Source organism: Taudactylus pleione, unplaced genomic scaffold (assembly GCF_031769625.1).
Source record: "Taudactylus pleione unplaced genomic scaffold, aTauple2 ptg000375l, whole genome shotgun sequence".
NCBI classification, from domain to species: Eukaryota; Metazoa; Chordata; class Amphibia; order Anura; family Myobatrachidae; genus Taudactylus; species Taudactylus pleione.
Window position 1 is genome coordinate 1,985,417 of NW_028284776.1, and position 20,766 is coordinate 2,006,182.

The 20,766-nt window shown below is 43.1% G+C and overlaps 1 protein-coding gene across 1 annotated transcript in view; it reads left to right on the plus strand.

Moving 5' to 3' along the window:
- Positions 1 to 20,766, plus strand: part of LOC148508161 (phosphatidylinositol 3,4,5-trisphosphate 5-phosphatase 2A-like) — a 132,473-nt gene that overhangs the window by 63,212 nt on the left and 48,495 nt on the right. Inside the window, exons 12-13 of the mRNA XM_088444976.1 lie at positions 53 to 191; positions 19,769 to 19,868. Coding sequence (XP_088301102.1) covers positions 53 to 191; positions 19,769 to 19,868 — 239 coding nt within the window. The remainder of the gene's footprint in view (positions 1 to 52; positions 192 to 19,768; positions 19,869 to 20,766) is intronic.

Genomic DNA, 20,766 nt, shown 5'->3' on the forward strand with positions numbered 1-20,766 from the left:
ATCCTGTCCGTAATCCTGTGTTTTCTAAGTAATTGTTTTTACCTCTATGCAGAAGGAATCAGAGTTTTGGGGAGATCCTACGCGGCTTAACACTTGGAGATGAAGCTCTACGGAGCTTCCAGTTGCCTTTGAGACTCACACATCTCTTTTGGGCTGGAGACTTAAACTATAAGTTAGACATGCCTGTGCAGGTATAATCAAACTCTTTTCTTCCATATAAAGCCAATAGATAACTTCTATAGTCTTTACTTTGCAAGAAATCCATTATTTCAACATGTTTTCCTTACTATGTTTGAGTTCTGTATTCTCTATATTAGTGTTTCTCAAACCCAGTCCACACAGAACCCGAACAGTGCATGTTTTCCAGATCATCTAGCTGGAGCACAAGTCTGTTAATTGACTAACACAAATAGATCTACAGGTGGTACTAATTATTCCATAGTAAACCTTGAAAACACGCACTGTTAGGGTTCCATGAGCGCCATAGGCATGCAAAGAAGCCAGCACAGGTGGTGCCGCTTTGGCACTTCCTGCCCTCTGCCAGGTCATGGAATATTACACTCCCCTCCCACCGGGACATACACTACTCACCTAGGTGGCCAGGTGAGTCCAGATGAGTAGTGTATGTCCCAGAGGGGATACAGGGTAGTCCATGACCTGGGGGAGGGGAAGGAGCCGAAGCGGCGCCCCCCGTGTCGGCTTCTGCGCACACCTATAATTAGGGCACAGTTTGAAAAATACTGTTCTACATGGTTAAATAACATGTACACCTGTGACAAGCCCATTGAGAGATCTAAATGGGGGATTTTATGTTTCACAGGGAAGAAATATGTCTATTTTGTTACTGTGCATATTTTCTGCATAAATGTGCATAATATTCATAGCCAGATAAAAAAAGGTACTGTGAGCCCTTTCTGGTAGTAACATTTATATATTCCATGCAATTTAGTGAAAATCGCCAATCTTTGATTTTTAAAGAAGCGATTTTTATTACAGGTAAAACCCTAAAATCCACCTTCCCTTGCATTTGATAAATTTGTCCCTTTAAAGCACATTAGATCTCCTGCGTATAATTTTGCCTTGTGTCTCTCTAGAATCAAGTCTATATAACTCTATTCAGCTCGATCCCCCAAATTAATCTCACCCCCACGCTATAGCAACCCTGATAATCTCATTCAAATCTCTCCAACAAACTCTGTCCCTCTATCCTGTGCCCTCTGGAATGCCAGGTCAGTCTGTAATAAACTGGTCCCAACCCATGACATTTTCATCTCCAACTCCCTGAATCTCCTAGCTATTACTGAAACCTGGATTTCACCCTCTGACACCGCTTCTCCTGCAGCTCTCTCCTCTGGGGGCCTCACCTTTTCCCACACCCCACGACCTGGGGGTCGCCATGGTGGTGGTGTTGGGGTCCTTCTATCCCCTGGTTACTCATACCAACCCATTCCCTCTGAACCATCCCTCACATTCTCTTCATTTGAAGTCCATGCTATACGCCTCTTCCACCCAGTACACCTCCAAGTAGCTGTCATTTACCGTCCCCCTGGCCCTCCCTCCAAGTTCCTTGACAACTTTGCTTCCTGGCTCCCTCACTTTCTCTCCTCAGACCTTCCCTCCATTATCCTAGGTGACTTCAATATTCCAATTGATATCCCCACAGAATCCTCTGCCTCCAAACTCCTCTCCCTCACATCGTCACTTGGTCTCACCCAATGGACCTCCTCACCCTCCCATGTGAGTGGCCATGTGCTTGACCTGGTCTTCACACACCGTTGTAATATTTCTGACCACCTCAATTCCCCATTCCCTCTTTCTGACCATCACCTTCTCTCTTTTAACCTGTCCCTCTCTCCTTCCCCTCCTCTACCTCCAAAAGCCTCCATTACTAAGCGTAACATTGACACTATCGACACAGGTTCCTTTTCTTCCCTGCTTGACTCACTTCTCTCCCCTATCCTCTCTCTCTCCTGCCCTGAACAAGCCACCTCCCTATACAATGCCTCCCTTACTTCTGCTCTGGACTCTGTTGCCCCAGCGATCACTATTCACACTCGCAGATCTACTCCTCAACCCTGGCATTCCAAATACACCAGATACCTGCAAAAGTGTTCTCGAACTGCCGAGCGACAGTGGAGAAGATCACGCTCTAAGGCAGATTTTCTCCATTTCAAATTTATGCTCTCATCCTATAGTGTTGCGCTCTCCCTCTCTAAACAGTCATACTTTAAGAAACTCATCTCCTCTCAGTCCTCTAATCCCCAGCGTCTCTTCACTACTTTCAACTCCCTCCTTCACCCACCCCCTCCTCATCTCCCCTCCTTGCTCACTGCCCTTGACTTTGCTACCTACTTTACATCTAAAATTGATTCCATACGTCAGGACATCATATCCAACCAGTCCCCCAGCTCTCCACCTCCTCCTTTCCCTAGTCACCCCTCCCCATCAACTTTACCAACTCTAACATCCTTCTCCCCTGTATCTGGAGAGGAAGTCATGGCCCTCATCCGGTCCTCCCCCCCTTCCACCTCCCCCCTTGATCCCATCCCCTCCCGCCTCCTCCACTTCCTCTCTCTCTCAGCCTGCTCCCATCTTGCCCACCTCATTAACCTCTCCCACTCATCAGGCACTGTTCCTTCTGCATTCAAACATGCCCTTGTCTCCCCCATTCTTAAAAAACCTACCCTTGATCCTAACCTTCTTTCTAACTACCGTCCCATCTCTCTCCTCCCCTTTGCCTCCAAACTCCTTGAGCGGATTGTCTACAACCGCCTTACCACTTTTCTTTCCTCCCACTCCCTCCTTGACCCTTTTCAGTCTGGCTTCCGTTCTCTCCACTCCACTGAAACTGCCCTCACAAAAGTCAGCAATGACCTCCTTGCTGCCAAATCCCCCTCTCTTCTGACTCGTATCTCCAACTGTCTCTCTGCTGTCTCTTCCTGGATGTCCCAGCGATTTCTTAAACTTAATATGTCTAAGACAGAGCTAATCATCTTCCCACCCTCCCACATCACCTCACTTCCCACTATTTCTTTATCAATTGATGGAATAACTATCTCATCTAGTCCCAAGGTGCGCTGTCTTGGAGTTATCCTGGACTCATTCTTCTCCTTCAAACCACATATCCAGAACCTTTCACAGTCCTGTCGTTTCCATCTCAAAAATATTTCTAAGATCAGACCCTATCTCACCCAGGATGCTACTAAAACCCTCATACTCACTGGTCATCTCCAGATTGGACTATTGTAACCTCCTCCTATCTGGCCTCCCGAAATCCCATCTCTCTCCTCTCCAGTCTATCCTTAATGCTGCTGCTCGGCTCATCTTCCTCTCCAAACATTCTGCATCTGCCTCCCCTCTCCTACAAGCCCTACACTGGCTCCCCTTCCCTTTCAGAGTCCAATTTAAGGTTCTCACGCTCGCTCACAAAGCCCTCACCCAATCTTCTCCCATATACATCTCTGATCTCATCTCCCTTCACGCCCCTCTCCGCCCTCTTCGCTCAACTAATGCACGCCGCCTTTCATGCCAGCTGATTACTTCCTCCCACTCCCGCCTCCAAGATTTTGCCCGCACTGCTCCCCACCTCTGGAACTCTCTCCCACTCCGCATCAGACTCTCCACCTGTTTGCAATCCTTCAAACGGGCTCTCAAGACCCACTACTTCATCAAAGCCTTCCAGCTATCATTCTAACTCCTTGCTACATGCTCCTTCGTCCCCATCTGTGTCAACCCAGTTTGTCTTCCCCCACCTTTTTAGAATGTAAGCTCTCACGAGCAGGGCCATCTACCCTCTTGTGCTTCTCCTTACTATAGTGTCATTTACTTCTTACTCACCACTAGGGCACCTAACACTTGGTTGCTTATGCTCTGTTGCTTATCTGGGTGATATGGTCACTAATGTAGCAATATATATTATCCATGTCCTGTATTGTATTGTTCTGTAAGTCACTTGTATACAATTTGTTTTTGTACTTTGTAAGGCGCTGCGGAACACTTGTGGCGCCATATAAATAAATGATAATAATAATAATAATAATAATATAACGAGTCAGTACGACACCCTGTATTCAGCAAACTTTCCCACAATGCTTAAAACTATTAAATTGGAACTCCTTCTTTGGTGGGACCTCATTATTTCCTGGTTGGGCAGGATAGTAGCAGTTAAGATGAACCTCTTGCCCAAATTACTCTACCTCTTCCAGACCCTCCCTGTTGCTGTCCCAAAATCAACTCTATTACAACTGCACAGATGGTTTGTCCAATTTGTTTCGAGATCCGTAACTCCAAGTATTAGTTTTCTCAGTCTTTGACGCCCTACTACCAATAGTGGCAATGGGTTTCCTGAAGTTCCTCTCTATTACCATGCTTCCCATTTAAGTCAGGAAATAGCTTGGTTTACATTTTCCCAGATACCTAAGTGGGTTGCAGTGGAAGCTAACGCATGTGGTATCCCCTTTGCATCTTCCATTGTGGGAATGGCTGCCTAGGATAGACCTGAACCTGCACGATAACACAGGCTATTGCCCTTATGTGCTTTATTTGGGATCACTGTAAATATAATTTTTAAACTACCTCCTATCCATTCCCATTACTCCTGTATGGTACAATCCAGGTTTCAACCTTACTCGCTTTTCTCCATGGATAGAGAGAGGTGTGGATGCGCCTCTCTGGGTTCCTTGCAGAGCAAATTTGGCATACCTACTAATAACTGTTTCTCTGCATCCAAGTCTGACATTTTGTTAATATCATACAGAAAATAATAAGCTCACTAATATGACATACGAATCAGCAAATGAAATAAAAATCACACTCCCGGTGGTAGAGATGTCTATAATGGTTCTCCTGGTGAGATTTTGTAGAAAAGCTCTCTGCCACATTTCAAAGAACATCTGTCTGCATCCCCACGACTGCCCTTCATCATTTCCTACTGCTTATTAGTAGAGATGAGTTCTCTGAGAACCGGGCCCACCTTAACTTCCTGATCCGAGGCGAGAACCAAGCTCGACTCGGGTTTTCCCTCCTGACTCGGATCTCAAAACAAGGCAAAACATCATCCTCCCGCTGTTGGATTCTCTCGGGTTTTGGATTCTATAAAGATCTCGGTGATCGGTGCCATTTTCACTCCGGGTGTGGATGGTGAACTGAACAGACGTGTTGCTATCACTGTCTGTGTCACTGTGTTGTCCAACTTGTCCTGTCGGGGTCTGGGGCTGAAGGCTGCTGCTGTATTGTCCATAAAGGGGCTGGGGCTGCAGTATATAAAGGGGGGCTTCGGTGGGTGCTGCGGCTGCTGTGTCACTTGTCCTGTCAATCAAGGGGCTGCTGCTGTGCTATACATAGGGGCTGCTGCTGGGTTGTTGTCCTATCCATCAAGGGGCTAGGGCTGCAGTCCATAAAGGGGTGCTGTGTTGTCTAGAGGGGGTGCTCTGTCAATCAGGGGTGCTCTTCCCCAGTGTAAAAAAAAATAAAAGTGCTTTTTTTTTTGTGCGTTAGAAACTTAGCTGTGCTATTTTTGTTTGGTGACACTGCCGGCCAGACTGCAGTTTATTGTCCACGTATTTGTGACTCTGCAGGTGGTCTGTCCGCACTCGGCAGGGGTGCTCTGTTGTCCATAAAGAAGGGGTGCTGTCTGTGTTGTTCATCAAGGGGCTGCTGCCTCGTTCAGGTGTGCACTTCCCCAGTGTAAAAAAATAAGTGAAATAAAATTAATATTATCAATCCACAAATAATTAAAAAATATATTTTTTTTTTTATGTGTGTGCGTTAGCAACTTAGCTGCGCTATTATTGTTTGACACTGCCATCCAGACCGCGGTTTATCGTCCACGTATTTGTGACTCTGCTCTGCAGGTGGTCTGTCCGCACTCGGCAGGGGTACTTTCTTGTCCATAAAGGGTGCTGCCTGTGTTGTTCATCAAGGGGCTGCTGCCTCATTCAGGGGAGCTCTTCCCCAGTGTAAAAAAAATAAAAGTGAAATTAAATTAATATCAATCCACAACAAAAAAAATATTTTTTTTTGTGTGTGTGTGCGTTAGCAACTTAGCTATTTTTGTTTGGTGACACTGCAGGCCAGACCGCAGTTTATTGTCCAGGTATTGTGACACTATAAGTCGTAGTGCAGTGTGCTAACATGCCATCTCGGGTTTGAATGACTACAGACTAATCTCTTTGACGTCTGTGGTCATGAAAACTTTTGAGCGCTTAGTACTGAGCCATCTGAAAGCATCAGCAGGCCCTCGCTTGGACTCTTTGCAATTTTCTTATCAGGTGAATAGGTCAGTAGAGGATTTGGTCAATATGGGGCTGCACTATGTTCTTGTTCGTCGAATTCAGTTCAGCATTCAATTCGATTGTTCCAAAGATATCGTACTCCAAACCATTGTATTTGGGGGTTCCGATATCTACTTGTGAATGGATTGTAGATTTTCTGACAGATAGGGAACAGTGTGGGAGGTTATTTCAAGCATACGCAGGGTCAGCACAGGGGCTCCCTAAGGGTGTGTCCTTTCCCCCATGTTTTTCTCTTTGTACACTAATGACTGCCATGCTGGTGAGAAATCCGTGAAGTTTTTGAAATATGCGGACGACACCACTGTCATTGGCTTGATTAAGGACGGGGTCGAGAATGCATACAGGAAAGAGGTGGAACAGTTGGTCCAGTGGTTCCGCAGGCATAACCTAGAGTTAAATCCGCTTAAAACCGTAGAAATGGTTGTGGATTTTAGGAGAAATTCTGTTCCTGTGTCCCCACTTATGATAGAGGGCAATGTTGTATCTATTGTGGACTCTTTTAAGTTTCTGGGGTCTACAATTTCATGCGACCTTAAGTGGGGACCTAATATTAATGTTATTGTGAAAAAATATCAGCAAAGATTATTTTTACTACGGGAGCTTAAAAAGTTCAATCTCCCCCGAGAGCTGTTGACTCTTTTTTACTCTGCTATAATCGAGTTGGTGCTATGTTTCTCTGTTATAGTTTGGTTTGGTTCAGCAACTGAAAAAGATAGGCTAAGGCTTCAAAGGTTTGTAAGTCTGCCGAAAGGATTATTGGGGTAGATCTCCCTTCAGTGCAGGAATTGTATTTGTCTAGGGTAAGGAAGCGGGCAATAAATATTGTGAGGGACCAGTCGCATCCTGGGTTTTGCTTGTTTAAACTGCTTTTGTCAGCCAGCGTGAAAAAGGGCATTGCCTGTAAAAACTTCTAGACACCAAAATAGCTTTTTTCCAGTAGTGTATTAGCTTGTTGAATAATTAAAGGCAGGGTTTGCACAATTTTTTTGTGGTAGTATTTTAAATAGGGCATTCTTCTTTTGGTATTTGTTACTTATGTATTGTCTTATGTTTTATGACTGGATTGTAAATTGTCATTCCATGTGAGCTCGTGGCGTGCAGCAAACTGGAGCTAAATTCCAGGTATACAGCTCTATACTTGATCAATAAAGATGATTCTGATTATTCTTATTCATAAAAAATATTCTGACACTGTAAGTGGTAGCTCAATGTTTTACTCATAAAAAATCTTGGTAGCGCAGTCTAATATTCAACTTTGCACTTCTTTCCTCAATCATGAATAAATGATTAGTCTACATGCCGACTACAAGACCACAACAAAGTGCTAAATAACATGCAATAATATATTAAACATAAGTGGCAGCGCAGTGTGTTATTCTTTTCTTATTCATAAAAAAATATTGTGACACTAAGTGGCAGCGCAGTGTGTTATTCTTTTCTTATTCATAAATAATCTTGTGACACTGTAAGTGGTACTGCAGTATATTATTCTTATTCATAAATAATATTGTGACACTGTAAGTGGCAGTGCAGTGTGTTATTTTTTTCTTATTCATAAATAATCTTGTGACACTGTAAGTGGTATCACAGTGTGTTTTTCTTATTCAGAAATAATCTTGTGACACTAAGTGGCAGTGCAGCGTGTTATTCTTTTCTTATTCATAAAAAATCTTGTGACACTGTAGATCATTGATACCGTAGTGTAATATTTAAAATTGGTACAAATTGACATGTGTGCTGTAATCCACTTCATTCAGGTTTGTTGATATGGAGAATGATCAGTTGAGAGGAGAGCAGGTATCACATACTAGTGTTGGAGCTGCTGCCAGTGCCACCAGTCATAATGATACTAGTCCATCTACATAATCTACTAAAGCCGATTCCCAAGGGCATACAGGGCTTAAGTCAGGGCATCTAAAATCAAGAACCAATCTTTTGCAGTGGTAAAGAAAAAAACCTCAAAGGGAAAGTTAGCTACAGAAAGACATAAAATTGTCAATATGGCTTTCACCACATGAAGTGGCAAGGAAAGGTTAAGGCCTTGGTCTTTATTTATGACTGGTGGTTCGGCCTCTTATGATGATGTAAGAATAAGTGAACATGCTGACATATAAATCGAGGATGCTTTTGTGGAAGTGCACCTGGATGAGCAGGATATTTGTGTAACTTACGCTAATAGGGATGTTGTTGTTGAGGATGTTGTTTGAGTAAATCAGGCACTAGTGGAAGAAACAGTTATTGCCCATGGTAAAGAAAAGACCATTGTCATGCCTGGGCACAAGACAAAAAAATCCACTTCTTATGTGTGGAATTATTTCTACCCAAAGCCGGCAACAATTGTCAAGTCATCTATACCGTTTGTAAAGCCATAGTAAGTAGAGGTAGGAACCTTAACCATCTAGGAATCTCCTCCCTGTTATGTCATCTGCAGTGCATCCATTCAAAAAATTTTTGTGTTTTGTGTTGACTATCTGCATCACCAGTGGGTCTTTTGGGAAAGTTTAATTTTTTCTCGGCAGATGCACTTGCTGGAGAAACTGAAGGAGAATCCATCACTGCATCACGTGCCACTTAAGCTGACAATTTGCTTACCAACAGCTCTTTGCAACTCTTCAAATCTGTGTCCTTTGGGGAGAAAGACACAACGTATGACTTAAACCTTGTATCTTAAATCTTGCGTTTACTCTGTTCAGCTTGTCCACATATCTGTGGTTAAGTGGACAGTAGGTACAATGGCATTTTGGAAGCCACTAATTTAGTTTTTTTAATGTCTCTGTACAGGTTGGGAATTGATTTTCTAGTGAAGTGGAATCTTGATGGGATTTGGTAGCAGGGTCACAGGACCTCAATTAACTTTCTAAAACCCACTGCATTATTGGCGGGTATTGGGTGCACATCTAATACCAGCATAGATGTTATGGCATCAGTGATCCACTATGCAACTGGGTGACTGCTGTCATACTTGCTCCCCCTTGCAAAGGATTTTTTAACAGTCAGTTGTTTTTTAAAGTACTACTAGTAGTCTTCCTGGTCCCCTTCTGGGGTGAAAATCCATTCCCAGCAGCAGCAGCAAGCAAAGCGCTCAAGGATTCTTCTGGGGCTCCTCCCTCATAAATTTGCTTCGGAATCAAAAAAATTTATTAAATTTACTACTAATCAAATCTTCCTTTACCTGCCTTCAACTATATACATACTCCAACTCCCTCAGGCCTCTTGAATAATAAAAACATTTGTTTCCTTATGTGCCATGTTGGAAGTTGAACTGCCACGTGTTTGTGCCGCCCACTGCTGCCGCTTAGCTTAGTCAGCCAGCTAGCTTGGTGCAAATTTTGGGCCTAAACCGGATGAAAACAATATTGTGAGCTGTGAGGTGGTCTAAATTGACTGGAAATTAGTAAAAAAATAATGTTATTGAGGTTAACAATACTGTAGGAACAAAAATATCCCAAATTATGTGATATTAGCAGTTTCTATCATTTAAAAAAAAATCCAAAACCAAAACACACAAGGGGCATTTTAGCAAAACCATAAGGAGATACAGATCCAAAACCAAAATACGGGGGTCGGAGCACATCCCTACTTATTAGTAATATTGGTCTTCTCTTGAACTCACAAGTTATATAAATAAAACACACCAAAATATTGATTTCAACATCAATGGATCCATTCATCCATTAAAGAGGTAATATAGAAGAGCAGCAAGTGGGTTTTTAACATACTGTTACAATTTGCAAGTGCTCATGTTACAAGGAGAGCTCTGATATTACATCAGATGAAAAATAGTATCATTAAGTTAATTGAAGGATCTATTAAGCTCAAGATGAGAGGATTCTGCAGAAGAATATCTGCTGATCTATCCGTAAGTAAAAGCTGATCAAGAAAATGGTTGGAAATATTTAAACAAGTTACACCAGAATGGTTGCAGAACAAGATATGACATATTACAAAGTCAAGAATTAAACCTTATTGATATAATGTGGCAGGAAATAAAACAGTCAGTTCTTACTCAGAAACTAACAAATGTAGCTAGGTTCAGGTTTTTCAGCAAAGAAGAGTTGTCTTGTACCCCTTTCACACATAGCCTAAATGCCCGATTTTTGCCAATGCATGCGCACCGACCCAAGTCTAGTCTATAAGGCCTCATTTATCAACAAATTTTGTCACTCACAATAGGTGATAAAACACGTTGCAGATGGTAAATGGTGCTCAAGCCAGTCAGCTCCCAACTGTCATTTTTCAAACAGATGACAGTTGGGAGCTGATTGGATAGAGCACCATTATCATACACAGCAAGTTTTATCACTCGTTGTGAGTGATAAAACTCATTGATAAATGAGGCCCATTCGACTGTGCTCTGTACCAGGGTCAAGGACTGAGACCCGGGAAATTCACAGATTGATAGACTAGTGTGTTTCTTGGGTCATCAGTATAAAAGAGGTATAGAATTTCTCTGCACTAGAAGAATACAATTAAAGCACATGTTTGGTTATAATATTGCTGCTAAGTAATGTAACCAGCTGATGACTGTTGAGCTGAAGAAAAACTCATAGGGCATCGGGTATTGTGTTACTTACATTCAAGAATAAATTAAATAAGTGTCAAAGGTAAATGTAATTATTTTACTTGAGGTTCTTTCTAGATCAAAATCTGCAATAATGCAGAAAATCAGACAGAGCACTGAATATGCCTTTTTTCAGCAAAGAAGTAAATGTGGTTTTTATAAATTATAGTAAATGTGGTTTTTCCATGAATATGTTACAGCAGCAAAACTACTGTATGTTTATATATTCATAGCCATTGTTATGCTAGTCAGTTTACATGTATGTGTATTACATAAGAAAAAGGAAAAAAGAAACTCTTGTTTGGGGGCACTCAAAAATTCATTAATTCTAAAACTTAACTTTTACTACATTCTTTAATAAACAGATCACCATTACAATATCCTGTATATTCTCGGCTATATAAAATAAGTTTGCCACATCAACTGATTATGGCCCTCATTCAGACCCACTCGCAAGCGGGCGCACGTACGTTAGGCGTACGTACAAAATTATTTAAATTCAATGGCTCGCTCGTATTTTCTTTCGCATCTAAAATTCCTCCCTAAACTCAGGCGACCCCTCCTCTAACTAACGAGCGTGCGAAATAGCGAGCGTACATCCCCGAAATGGCTTGAAGGGAACGCACGCACAAGTGAAACCGGAAGTGGCCTTGTCAGATGTCGATTACCTGCTCCTTTATTCTGCCTACCTCCCTCAATCGTATCATGCCAATCAATGTATCAATTAGCTTAATTGTTTTTTTTTTTCAACACAATGCAAGAAACTTTACTCTTGTCCGTGTTTGTGTTTACCCGCAGAATACGTACGGATGGAACATTCGCTTTTATTGTTCAAAAAACATGTGAACCACAATTAAACAATTGTTCTATTGCTGTGGATCCTCGCATATTTTCCGGGATCATTTCTTTATTTAAATTTGCAAACGCATGTCACTGCATCAAGCCTATCATAACTCTCCAGAGATTTCTGGCCCTGTTGAACACATGACTCATACACTAACCAATAAAATTGCTCCTGTTAATTTCCAAAATACATTAGCCAATCATAAATTTTTTGCACACTTTATCAAAAATGTTTTGTATGAAAAACTCCATTGCCATCATGAGAGCCTCCGCATTCACCAGGCGCGAGCTGCTGGTGCTTACGGAGGTGATGGATCGCCGTATCACCAGCCAGCCTCCACCCATCACCAACCGGCAGAAGCGCTCCGCGTATGCGGAGGCACGGTCCCACCTGCGGTCCTTAGGTTCACGCCGCAACATCGGGCAGCTGGAGCGCAGGTGGTCAGACCTGCAACGGCGAACGCCCCGCTTGCTGGCATGCTTTCGCATGCAGATACTGGAAAGTAAGTGTTATGTATTGTGGTTTTCATGTTTGTGTTTGTGGGGCAAACTGCGTGTGCATGTTTTCCTGTCTGTCCTATTTATTATTTGTCCTCATATCTGCGTGTGCATGTTTTCCTGTCTGTCCTATTTATTATTTGTCCTCATATCTGCGTGTGCATGTTTTCCTGTCTGTCCTATTTATTATTTGTCCTCATATCTGCGTGTGCATGTTTTCCCTCTATTTCTGTTTTTTTCATTCTACTCCTATTTGCATGTTTTTTGTTGGTGGTTTTTTTTTTTTTATTTGGGCCCCGGATTTGGCCAGAAACTAACCTCAATTTGTTTGACATATTTTAGGTGGACAGCCATCCGGCCAGACGGCGTTCCCGGCCACTATCCCCAACCCCCAGCCAACACTCCACCCCAAATATTTCCCCTATACCCCACTCCTCCCCAGCCTTCCAAGACCCTCTCCCGGAACTGTCGGGCCTCCTTCCCCTCCGTCCCACTTCCCCCTCTCCTCCACCCACCCCTCTTCCAATTACCCCCTCCCCGGAGTCCGTCATTACCCCTCCCCGTTCTTTGGGGAATGAAGGCTCCTCCGAGGAAGAACATGGAGGGACTTCCGGAGCTCCCGTTTTGGCTCCCGGTATGTTTTTCTTTCTCATTTTTTTTAACCACAAACTGTTTGTATGTAATCATGTGTCGTGCCTTTATTCGTGCTTGTTTGGTTTACTTTTGGTGATTTAGCAGTTTGCCTTTACCTCTTCCTGCTGATTTCAACATACACATATCACACCTGTGGGAATTTGTACATAGGCCTTGTATTTTTGGCAGCACCCCCTTTTTGTTTTGGTTTCTTTTTTTTAGGTTTAGGAGTGATTTCGTTGTGTTTTTGTTTTTTTAATGTGGATTCCCTATTGTTTTATTAATCCACACACTTTTCTCACCCACAGAGGAACAGAGGCGTCGACAAGAGGTGGACGAATGTGTTGCCCAGATGCGCCAACATGTCATTGGCATTCTTGTGGGCCTTGACCGGCTGTCTGGCATCCTTCGCCAGTAGTTTTTTTTGTTTATTTTCGTTTTCTAAATAAATTTTTAAGTTCTAATATACGTTCTGGCTCATTCTTTTTTTCCAAAACAAAAATAGTTTTCCCTGACATAAGTAGACTGTTCCTGCAAGGATTTCCCTTTTTTAAAAGTTAGATTGTGTTTTGTATTTGTATGTTAAACAGCCACAAGAAACACATAACAGTAACAATGTAATTTCCCTTTTTGGGTGTAGTGTCAATGAGATATTTCGACATTTTACAGGTTCCTAGTTGGTGTGCAAGCTGCTTAGGCCAATCTTCCAAATCCAAAGGTTTGGACAGGCTTCCTTTTGGTGTGGGTTGGGAACCTGAAAACATATTTCAGTTTACATCAACTGGTGTCAGTACTGGATTACCCCTTAGTCAAATGTAAGGTGTGTTAACCTGGTTACACTTGCTGTTAACGTCCAAAAAAAGGAAGACCATTTCACTCTCCAAACATTTATTCACAACATAAATGAGAAATCAAAGTGGTCACTCCCAAAAAAAAAAAACAGTGATAATCTCAAATACAACACATACAAATAAAATATTTAAATAAAAAAAACAATCAAGAACTGGTTGACGAAGGACCATGCCAACATGATTCCACAAACATGGCGTTGCGATATGGGTTCCAGAATATATGCCCAAAATCACCAGATCCAGGTTTGGTAAGGGTAGCAGGAAGTAGTGAGCGTTGGAGTGGCAAAGATTATGTGAACAAACAGAAGATGGTGAAAAAAATAAAAATAAATTAGATGTTCGCAAACAAACACAAACACATTAGGTATAAACACTGTAGTTTTGGTCAAACTTACCTAAAAAATCTGGCCACCACATCATCGCGTATGGCCCCCCCACATACTGACCTCTGACCAACCTCGGGGGGGCCATCCTCAGGTAAGGCATCCTCTGGCTGCATTGGGACACCACTCCTTATGGCGATGTTGTGAAATATCCCACACAGGACCACAATTTTCGACACCATATCCGGCAAATACATGAGCTCGCCACCAGAGCGGTGGAGGCATCTGAATCGGCCTTTTAAAAGGCCGATACAGCGCTCCACCACTTGCCTGGTGGCTGTAAGTGCGGAATTATACTCACTTTGTGGGCCTGGTGTGGGAGCCAAATAAGGAGTGAGCAGCCAGGACATGCAAGGGTATCCACTGTCTCCTGTGAAAAATAAGAGACAACATCAGGAACACTGTGTATCAAGCTTAACATTGTTATGTACTAAAGGTCTACACTTACCCAGAAGCCACGCATCACCAGCTTGTAGGTTGGTTAATTTCTGCCATATCCCTGATTGCCGGATGACGAAGGAGTCATGTGCACTTCCTGGTAATTTAGCATTCAGGGACAGGATCTGGAGGGAGGCATCACATACCACCATTACATTCAGGGAGTGATAGTGTTTCCTGTTTCTAAATATTGCCTCCAGCCGTGCTGGAGGCTGAAGTGGTATGTGAGTACCATCCACAACCCCTATGATGTGTGGGAAGCCAGCTATTTGGTAAAAATTGGCCTTGGCCACACTAAGGGCACCCATATCCAAAGGCATTTGAATAAAATGATGGAGGTGCTTGAAAAGTGCCTCCATCACTGCCCTCAGGATCCGGGAAAAGGAGGATTGGGAGATGCCCGCCACTATTCCCACCATTGTTTGAAATGATCCTGAGGCACAGAAATGTAACACCGCCATAAATTGCGTCAGTGGTGGTATTGCTGTTGGACTGTCAATTTGCCGCTCAAGATCACTTTCTATTAATGAGAGAGTGTCTATGATGATTTTGGGAGGTAGACGGTAGCGTCTTAAAACCTCATCATCGGGCATTCCAAAAAGGGTGACACGTGTTCGAAATATCTGGGGCCTTGCATGCCTACGATGCCTACGCCTGGGATGAGATTGAGGTTGGTCGGCTTCCGGGAGCATGGCCAGAACAATCCGCCCCAGATCAACCTGAAATTCAAAGATTGCAAAGTAAGGCTTTTGACCCACCCCAAAACTATATTAAAACAACTTAGCTTGATGATACCATCCATTGCTGCTTACATGCCGGGGTATTGTCATGATACGTCCAAACTGAAAATAAACACCAAAATTACTTGACACATTTCACTCTGTGCATTTTTGTTTATACATTTTGTGCTAGACCAAAGTTAAAATATGCCAAACACCCATTTAGCAAAACCGCAAAGCGACATTTAACACAGTACATCAAAACAGGTCGAAATGTTGGCTCAAAAAGCGAAAGATAAACCACCAAAAAGTTAGAATGATTATTAAGATGTTTAAAATGCGCTAATTAGTTCGCTAATACAAGTCACAAGAGTAACTACTAAAAATGCGCTAATTAGTTCGCTAATACAAGTCACAAGAGTAACTACTAAAAATGCGCTAATTAGTTCGCTAATACAAGATAAAAAATGGACTTACCAAGAGCAAATATCTAAGATGCAAAATCAAAAGGTCTTTGGGGTCGAAAATAAACAAAATCTAAAATAGAAGAAATTAGGGATCCAAAAATTACAAAATATACGAAACACAATGAAACAACAATTGAACAAAAGTTAGACTTCACAAAACTTACCAAATCAAGAAACGAGGTCCCAAAAATATAAACCAACAAAGATAACGGAAAAAAAAACGCAAATCTAACCAACAAACGAATCTCCAACCGCCAACTCCTTTCTACGCAATCAATAAACTCCAGCCAAGATAACCTCCAACAATCCAAAAACGCCACCTCGACTTGAGACACACCAAGCCATAAATAGTGTTTCGTTTCCCGCACAAATTAAGGAGGGATCATAGGGCCGCACAATCAATGATGCGGCCGCAAAATAAGGACGCATGTATAAATACGTCTCGAAAACACATTCAAATTCTGGTGTATTTCTTGTTTGGACCTCAGACATGGCGACAGACCAGGGAAAAAATGCCCAAGAGTCAGGCGGTAAGTCTTTCATGCATTTTCTATCAACGATTAATTTGAAACATAAGATTAGGCAAGTTGTGATTTTGTGAATTCTGTACATTTACACAAATAGGTGAGGAGGATGACATGGAAGAGGCTGCTGGGCCCAGTATTCCGGCCAAAGCGGGCAAAAAAAAAAGGCAGCCACATTTCACAAGAAAGGAGATGGAGGTTTTGATCCAGAAGTGTGTGGACATCCTGCCACAGGCAGACAGGAATATGAGTCTAAGCCAGAAGTGGAGAATGTGGGAAGAGGTAGCCGTTGCTGTCAATAGAGTGGGTGATTATGTCCGTCTAGCCCGGGATGTCAAACGGCGGTAAGTAAACCCTTGCCCCCCCTAAAAACAAACCCCATTTTAAACCAAAAGATAATGGATTCCATTTTTCCCCACAGATGGGGCGACTTCAAATATCGCCTAAAGCAAAAACTCGCGGACAGGGCTAGGCATGCAAGGGGGACAGGTGGGGGTCCCACCCCTGTGTCATTGGAGTTGACGGATTTAGAAGAGCTGGCACAGGGGTGTGTGCAGCCTGTGGAGGTGTTTGGCGTGTCCAACATGGATAGGGACATGCCAGACTTTGCGGCTCCTCATGTTGGCCCAGGTAAGTATTGTGATGTCACCAACTCTGAAATGCTATTGTGCCAATATGTAGATTCTAATGTGACTCTTTTCTCATTTTTCCAACAGAGACACAGGCGGATGAGTCTGCTCCAGAGGGAAGCCTTGGCCGCAGAATTTCTGCTGGCTCTGCAGGGGAGGAACCAGTACATCTGGCTGAGGACCCTGCAGAAGCCAGTCCAGGGCGTGCCCCCTCGCAGGCAGTGGGCCTCCTCACAGAACTCAATTTCAAATCGGATTTCCATACGGAGATTCTGCAGAGGATGGACGCCAGTCTGATACGGGTGGCTGAGGCCCTGGAGCAAAATGCTGCGGCCAACGTGACCATTGGTCAGGCCCTGGCGGAAAATACCAGGGCCAACATCCGCATCGCCGATGCCCTGGAGCAGCTCGTTCGCCAGCACATGGTGGAGCCGACCTCTCTTCCTGCCGGAACATCAGGATCCTCCACCTCTGGCACAACATCAGCCAATCCTCCAAATGTGCCTAGCCCTGTGCCTAGTCCAGAGGCCACAACATCTGCCTCTGGACAGGCCAGCCCGATGGCATCCCGGACCCGGTCTGGCGCCCACCCTCCCCCATCCAAACGGGCGAAAAAATGGTGACAGCAATGGCGACTTTTCCCACACTCCTTCTGTGCTTGGCTCATATTCCTTTCTGGTCAAAACTTCCCTCTCCTTTCTTGTGAAATGTTTTTAATTTATTTTTGTACGTTTATGTTAGCAGTTATTGATTATTTATTTTTGATAAAAAGTATCTTTGCCAGAAAAAAAAATAAATAAATATTATGCCAATTGGTTTGTGTTTAAACAATAAATTTATGATAAAAATCTGACATTGTATTGTGACATTATTGTACAAATGGGTTACATTTAATCCTGGCCCTAAAGGCAAAAAAGGACACCAAAAACCATTTCATTTTTTAAAAAAAACGGCCTCTTGAAGGAACGTTTAAAAAAACACATAACGATGCAAATTCCACATTAAAAAAAAAAAGGGGAGCTAATTAAAACATGATGACATTATTGTCACAATAGGCCATAAACAACAAATTGAGGCCAAAAAACCCCCCAAAAAATGTACGCCAATTGATTGTGTAATCCTGACATTAGCAGGTATGATTTCGACCTGCATACGGTTTTGTGCTATCCCAATAAACTGCTTTCCAAACACATACCAAGCCGGTTTTCAATACAACACTAATTGCTTTTGTGACCACCCGCGATTAATCGCTGCAACATCATGGAGTCCCGGGACGGAGGAGAAGGCCATCGCCAATGTGGTCGAGTAATCCAGACCCTAAACTGTGCGAGCATTTTGAAGGGAAAGAGGATGTTCCAGTGACGTATGTGACGGTCCGAACACATTTGACGTTCGCATCTGCTAATGTATGTACGCCCCAAAAACGCCTCGCCACGCCTGCGTTTTTCCATCTCCACCCCCGTCAACACCCAAAAACGCCCTGTTCTGTCAATCACATTTGACATGTCACTTCCTGTACGCTATTTTAGGAACGAGAGAAAAAAAGCTCGCAATCTGCCGTACGCACATGCGCAGTGTAACACCGACGCATGCGCGGTTAGTCAACATCGGAACGCAACGAGCGTACTGTTGGTAACGTGCGGCTCTGAATGAGGGCCTATGTGTATACACCTGTGCACTGACTACTCCCTCTACTGACAATGGGCCTGATTCAGAGCCGTTCGTTATTTGTGGTCGTTCGTTCAAAAACAAGGGGTGGCTATTCAAATGATCCGTTCGCAAATTGCAGTCTGTTCCCACCTCTAAGTCTGAACGAGCGAGCAAAACATACGCTCGTTTATTTGATAAAAACGCCCCCTGGCCGCACGCACCATACGTCATGTCCGCTATTTATTAGATTAATCGAGTACATCGTACAGCGTATGAACTGCTCGCTATTCTTGTGGTTGGTGTTTTCAACCGCTATTTTGCAAGCAGTTCTGAATTAAAAAAAACCCAGTGACGTGGTCAATGATGCTGCTGTATTAATTATGCACTCCCTTAAAACGCCCGTTTTGACCTTTAAGCACGCCTGCGTTCGGATCTCCACTCCCCGTTTTCAAGCACCTTCCCCTGTTTCCACCCACATACGCCTCATTCTGTCACTCAAAATAGCAGGCCTTCGCTATATTGCGTACCAACGATTTTCGGCCGCACTGACTGGTTCGCGCATGCGTACTAAAAACCGTACGCATGCGCAGATGTGCGAACATCGCTCGGAACGAGCGTACTGCCGCTGGCGAGTGGCTCTGAATGAGGGCCAATGTATTTGTATTAGTTAGAGGTGCAATTTTGACAAAATAAAATGAAACAGCAGCTATAAACAGCAATAGAATAGTGCCAAACAGTGGGCATCTTATCACAGGTTATGTTAATAATATATGTACTGCTGCGCTACTGAAACAAAATATATAAAATGTAATAGCTCACTTTAAAATAGAAACAATGTAACAGTTGGAAAGAAAGGACAGCTTAGTTTTAAATCATCACAAGCGCTCCTTTCTTTCCGACTGTTATCACAGGTTATGGTGTAAAGCTCACCCAATAATACAGTTAAAACCTAAACATATTTTTGAGCAACGCAAATAAGGAATCTTTGTATTTGAACTCCCATTACAATTTTGCATTAAGATATTTTGTTTATTTAATCTCACCCTGGTGCAGGTAAACTTAGACACCTGCATTGCTTTGTTACTTAGGAGACAGGCATTCTATGTGCCAATGACCTGGACAACCTGCAGCTTTCCAGATGTTGTGAAGTTACAAGGTCCAGCATAGCCTATCAGCTGTCTGACCGAACATGCTGGGGCTTGTAGTTAGAGATATATAATAAATTCTGTACTTCTTTCTCCTATAAATGCACCTGACAGGTTTTTTTCCTTGCATGCAGGATGTGCTACAGTGTATATACAGCGGCCAACACCAACTCCTGCTTCCCGTGGATCAGCTGAACCAGGAGCGTGAGAGGAAGAAAATCTTCCTAGGATTTAGTGAGAAGCTTTGCAATCTTCCACTAATACTACATTGCACACACATTACATACAGTACATGGCTAATGCCCCCTGTGTATAATAATGGCATGCACATCTATTCCTCCTGCAGATACATGATGCACAGTTTACACATATGGTAAATCCATTCCTCCTAACTGCATACAGAAAGATTTTTTGTTTAGCCTATTGAAAATACTGTACATACATCTCTCCCAAAAGATAATACACTGTAAGTGACAACGTATGTTTACATAGCTTCCTGTACATGCACTCATGGGATGTAACATGTATAGACAGCTGCTCCCTACTTCCAGCACATGCACTCGTGGGATGTAACATTCATGGATAGCTGCTCCCTACTTCCAGCACATGCACTCATGGGATGTAACATGCATAGATAGCTGCTCCCTACTTCCAGCACATGCACTCATGGGATGTAACATGCATAGATAGCTGATCCCTACTTCCAGCACATGCACTCATGGGATGTAACATGCATAGATAGCTGCTCCCTACTTCCAGCACATGCACTCATGGGATGTAACATGCATAGATGGCTGGTCCCTACTTCCAGCACATGTAGTTATGGGATGTAACATGCATAGATATCTGGTCCCTACTTCCAGCACATGCACTCATGAGATGTAACATGCATAGATAGCTGCTCCCTACTTCCAGCACATGCACTCATGGGTTGTAACATGCATAGATAGCTGCTCCCTACTTCCTGCACATGCACTCATGGGATGCAACATGCATAGATAGCTGATCCCTACTTCCTGCACATGCACTCATGGGATGTAACATGCATAGATGGCTGGTCCCTACTTCCAGCACATGTACTTATGGGATGTAACATGCATAGATGGCTGGTCCCTACTTCCAGCACATGCAC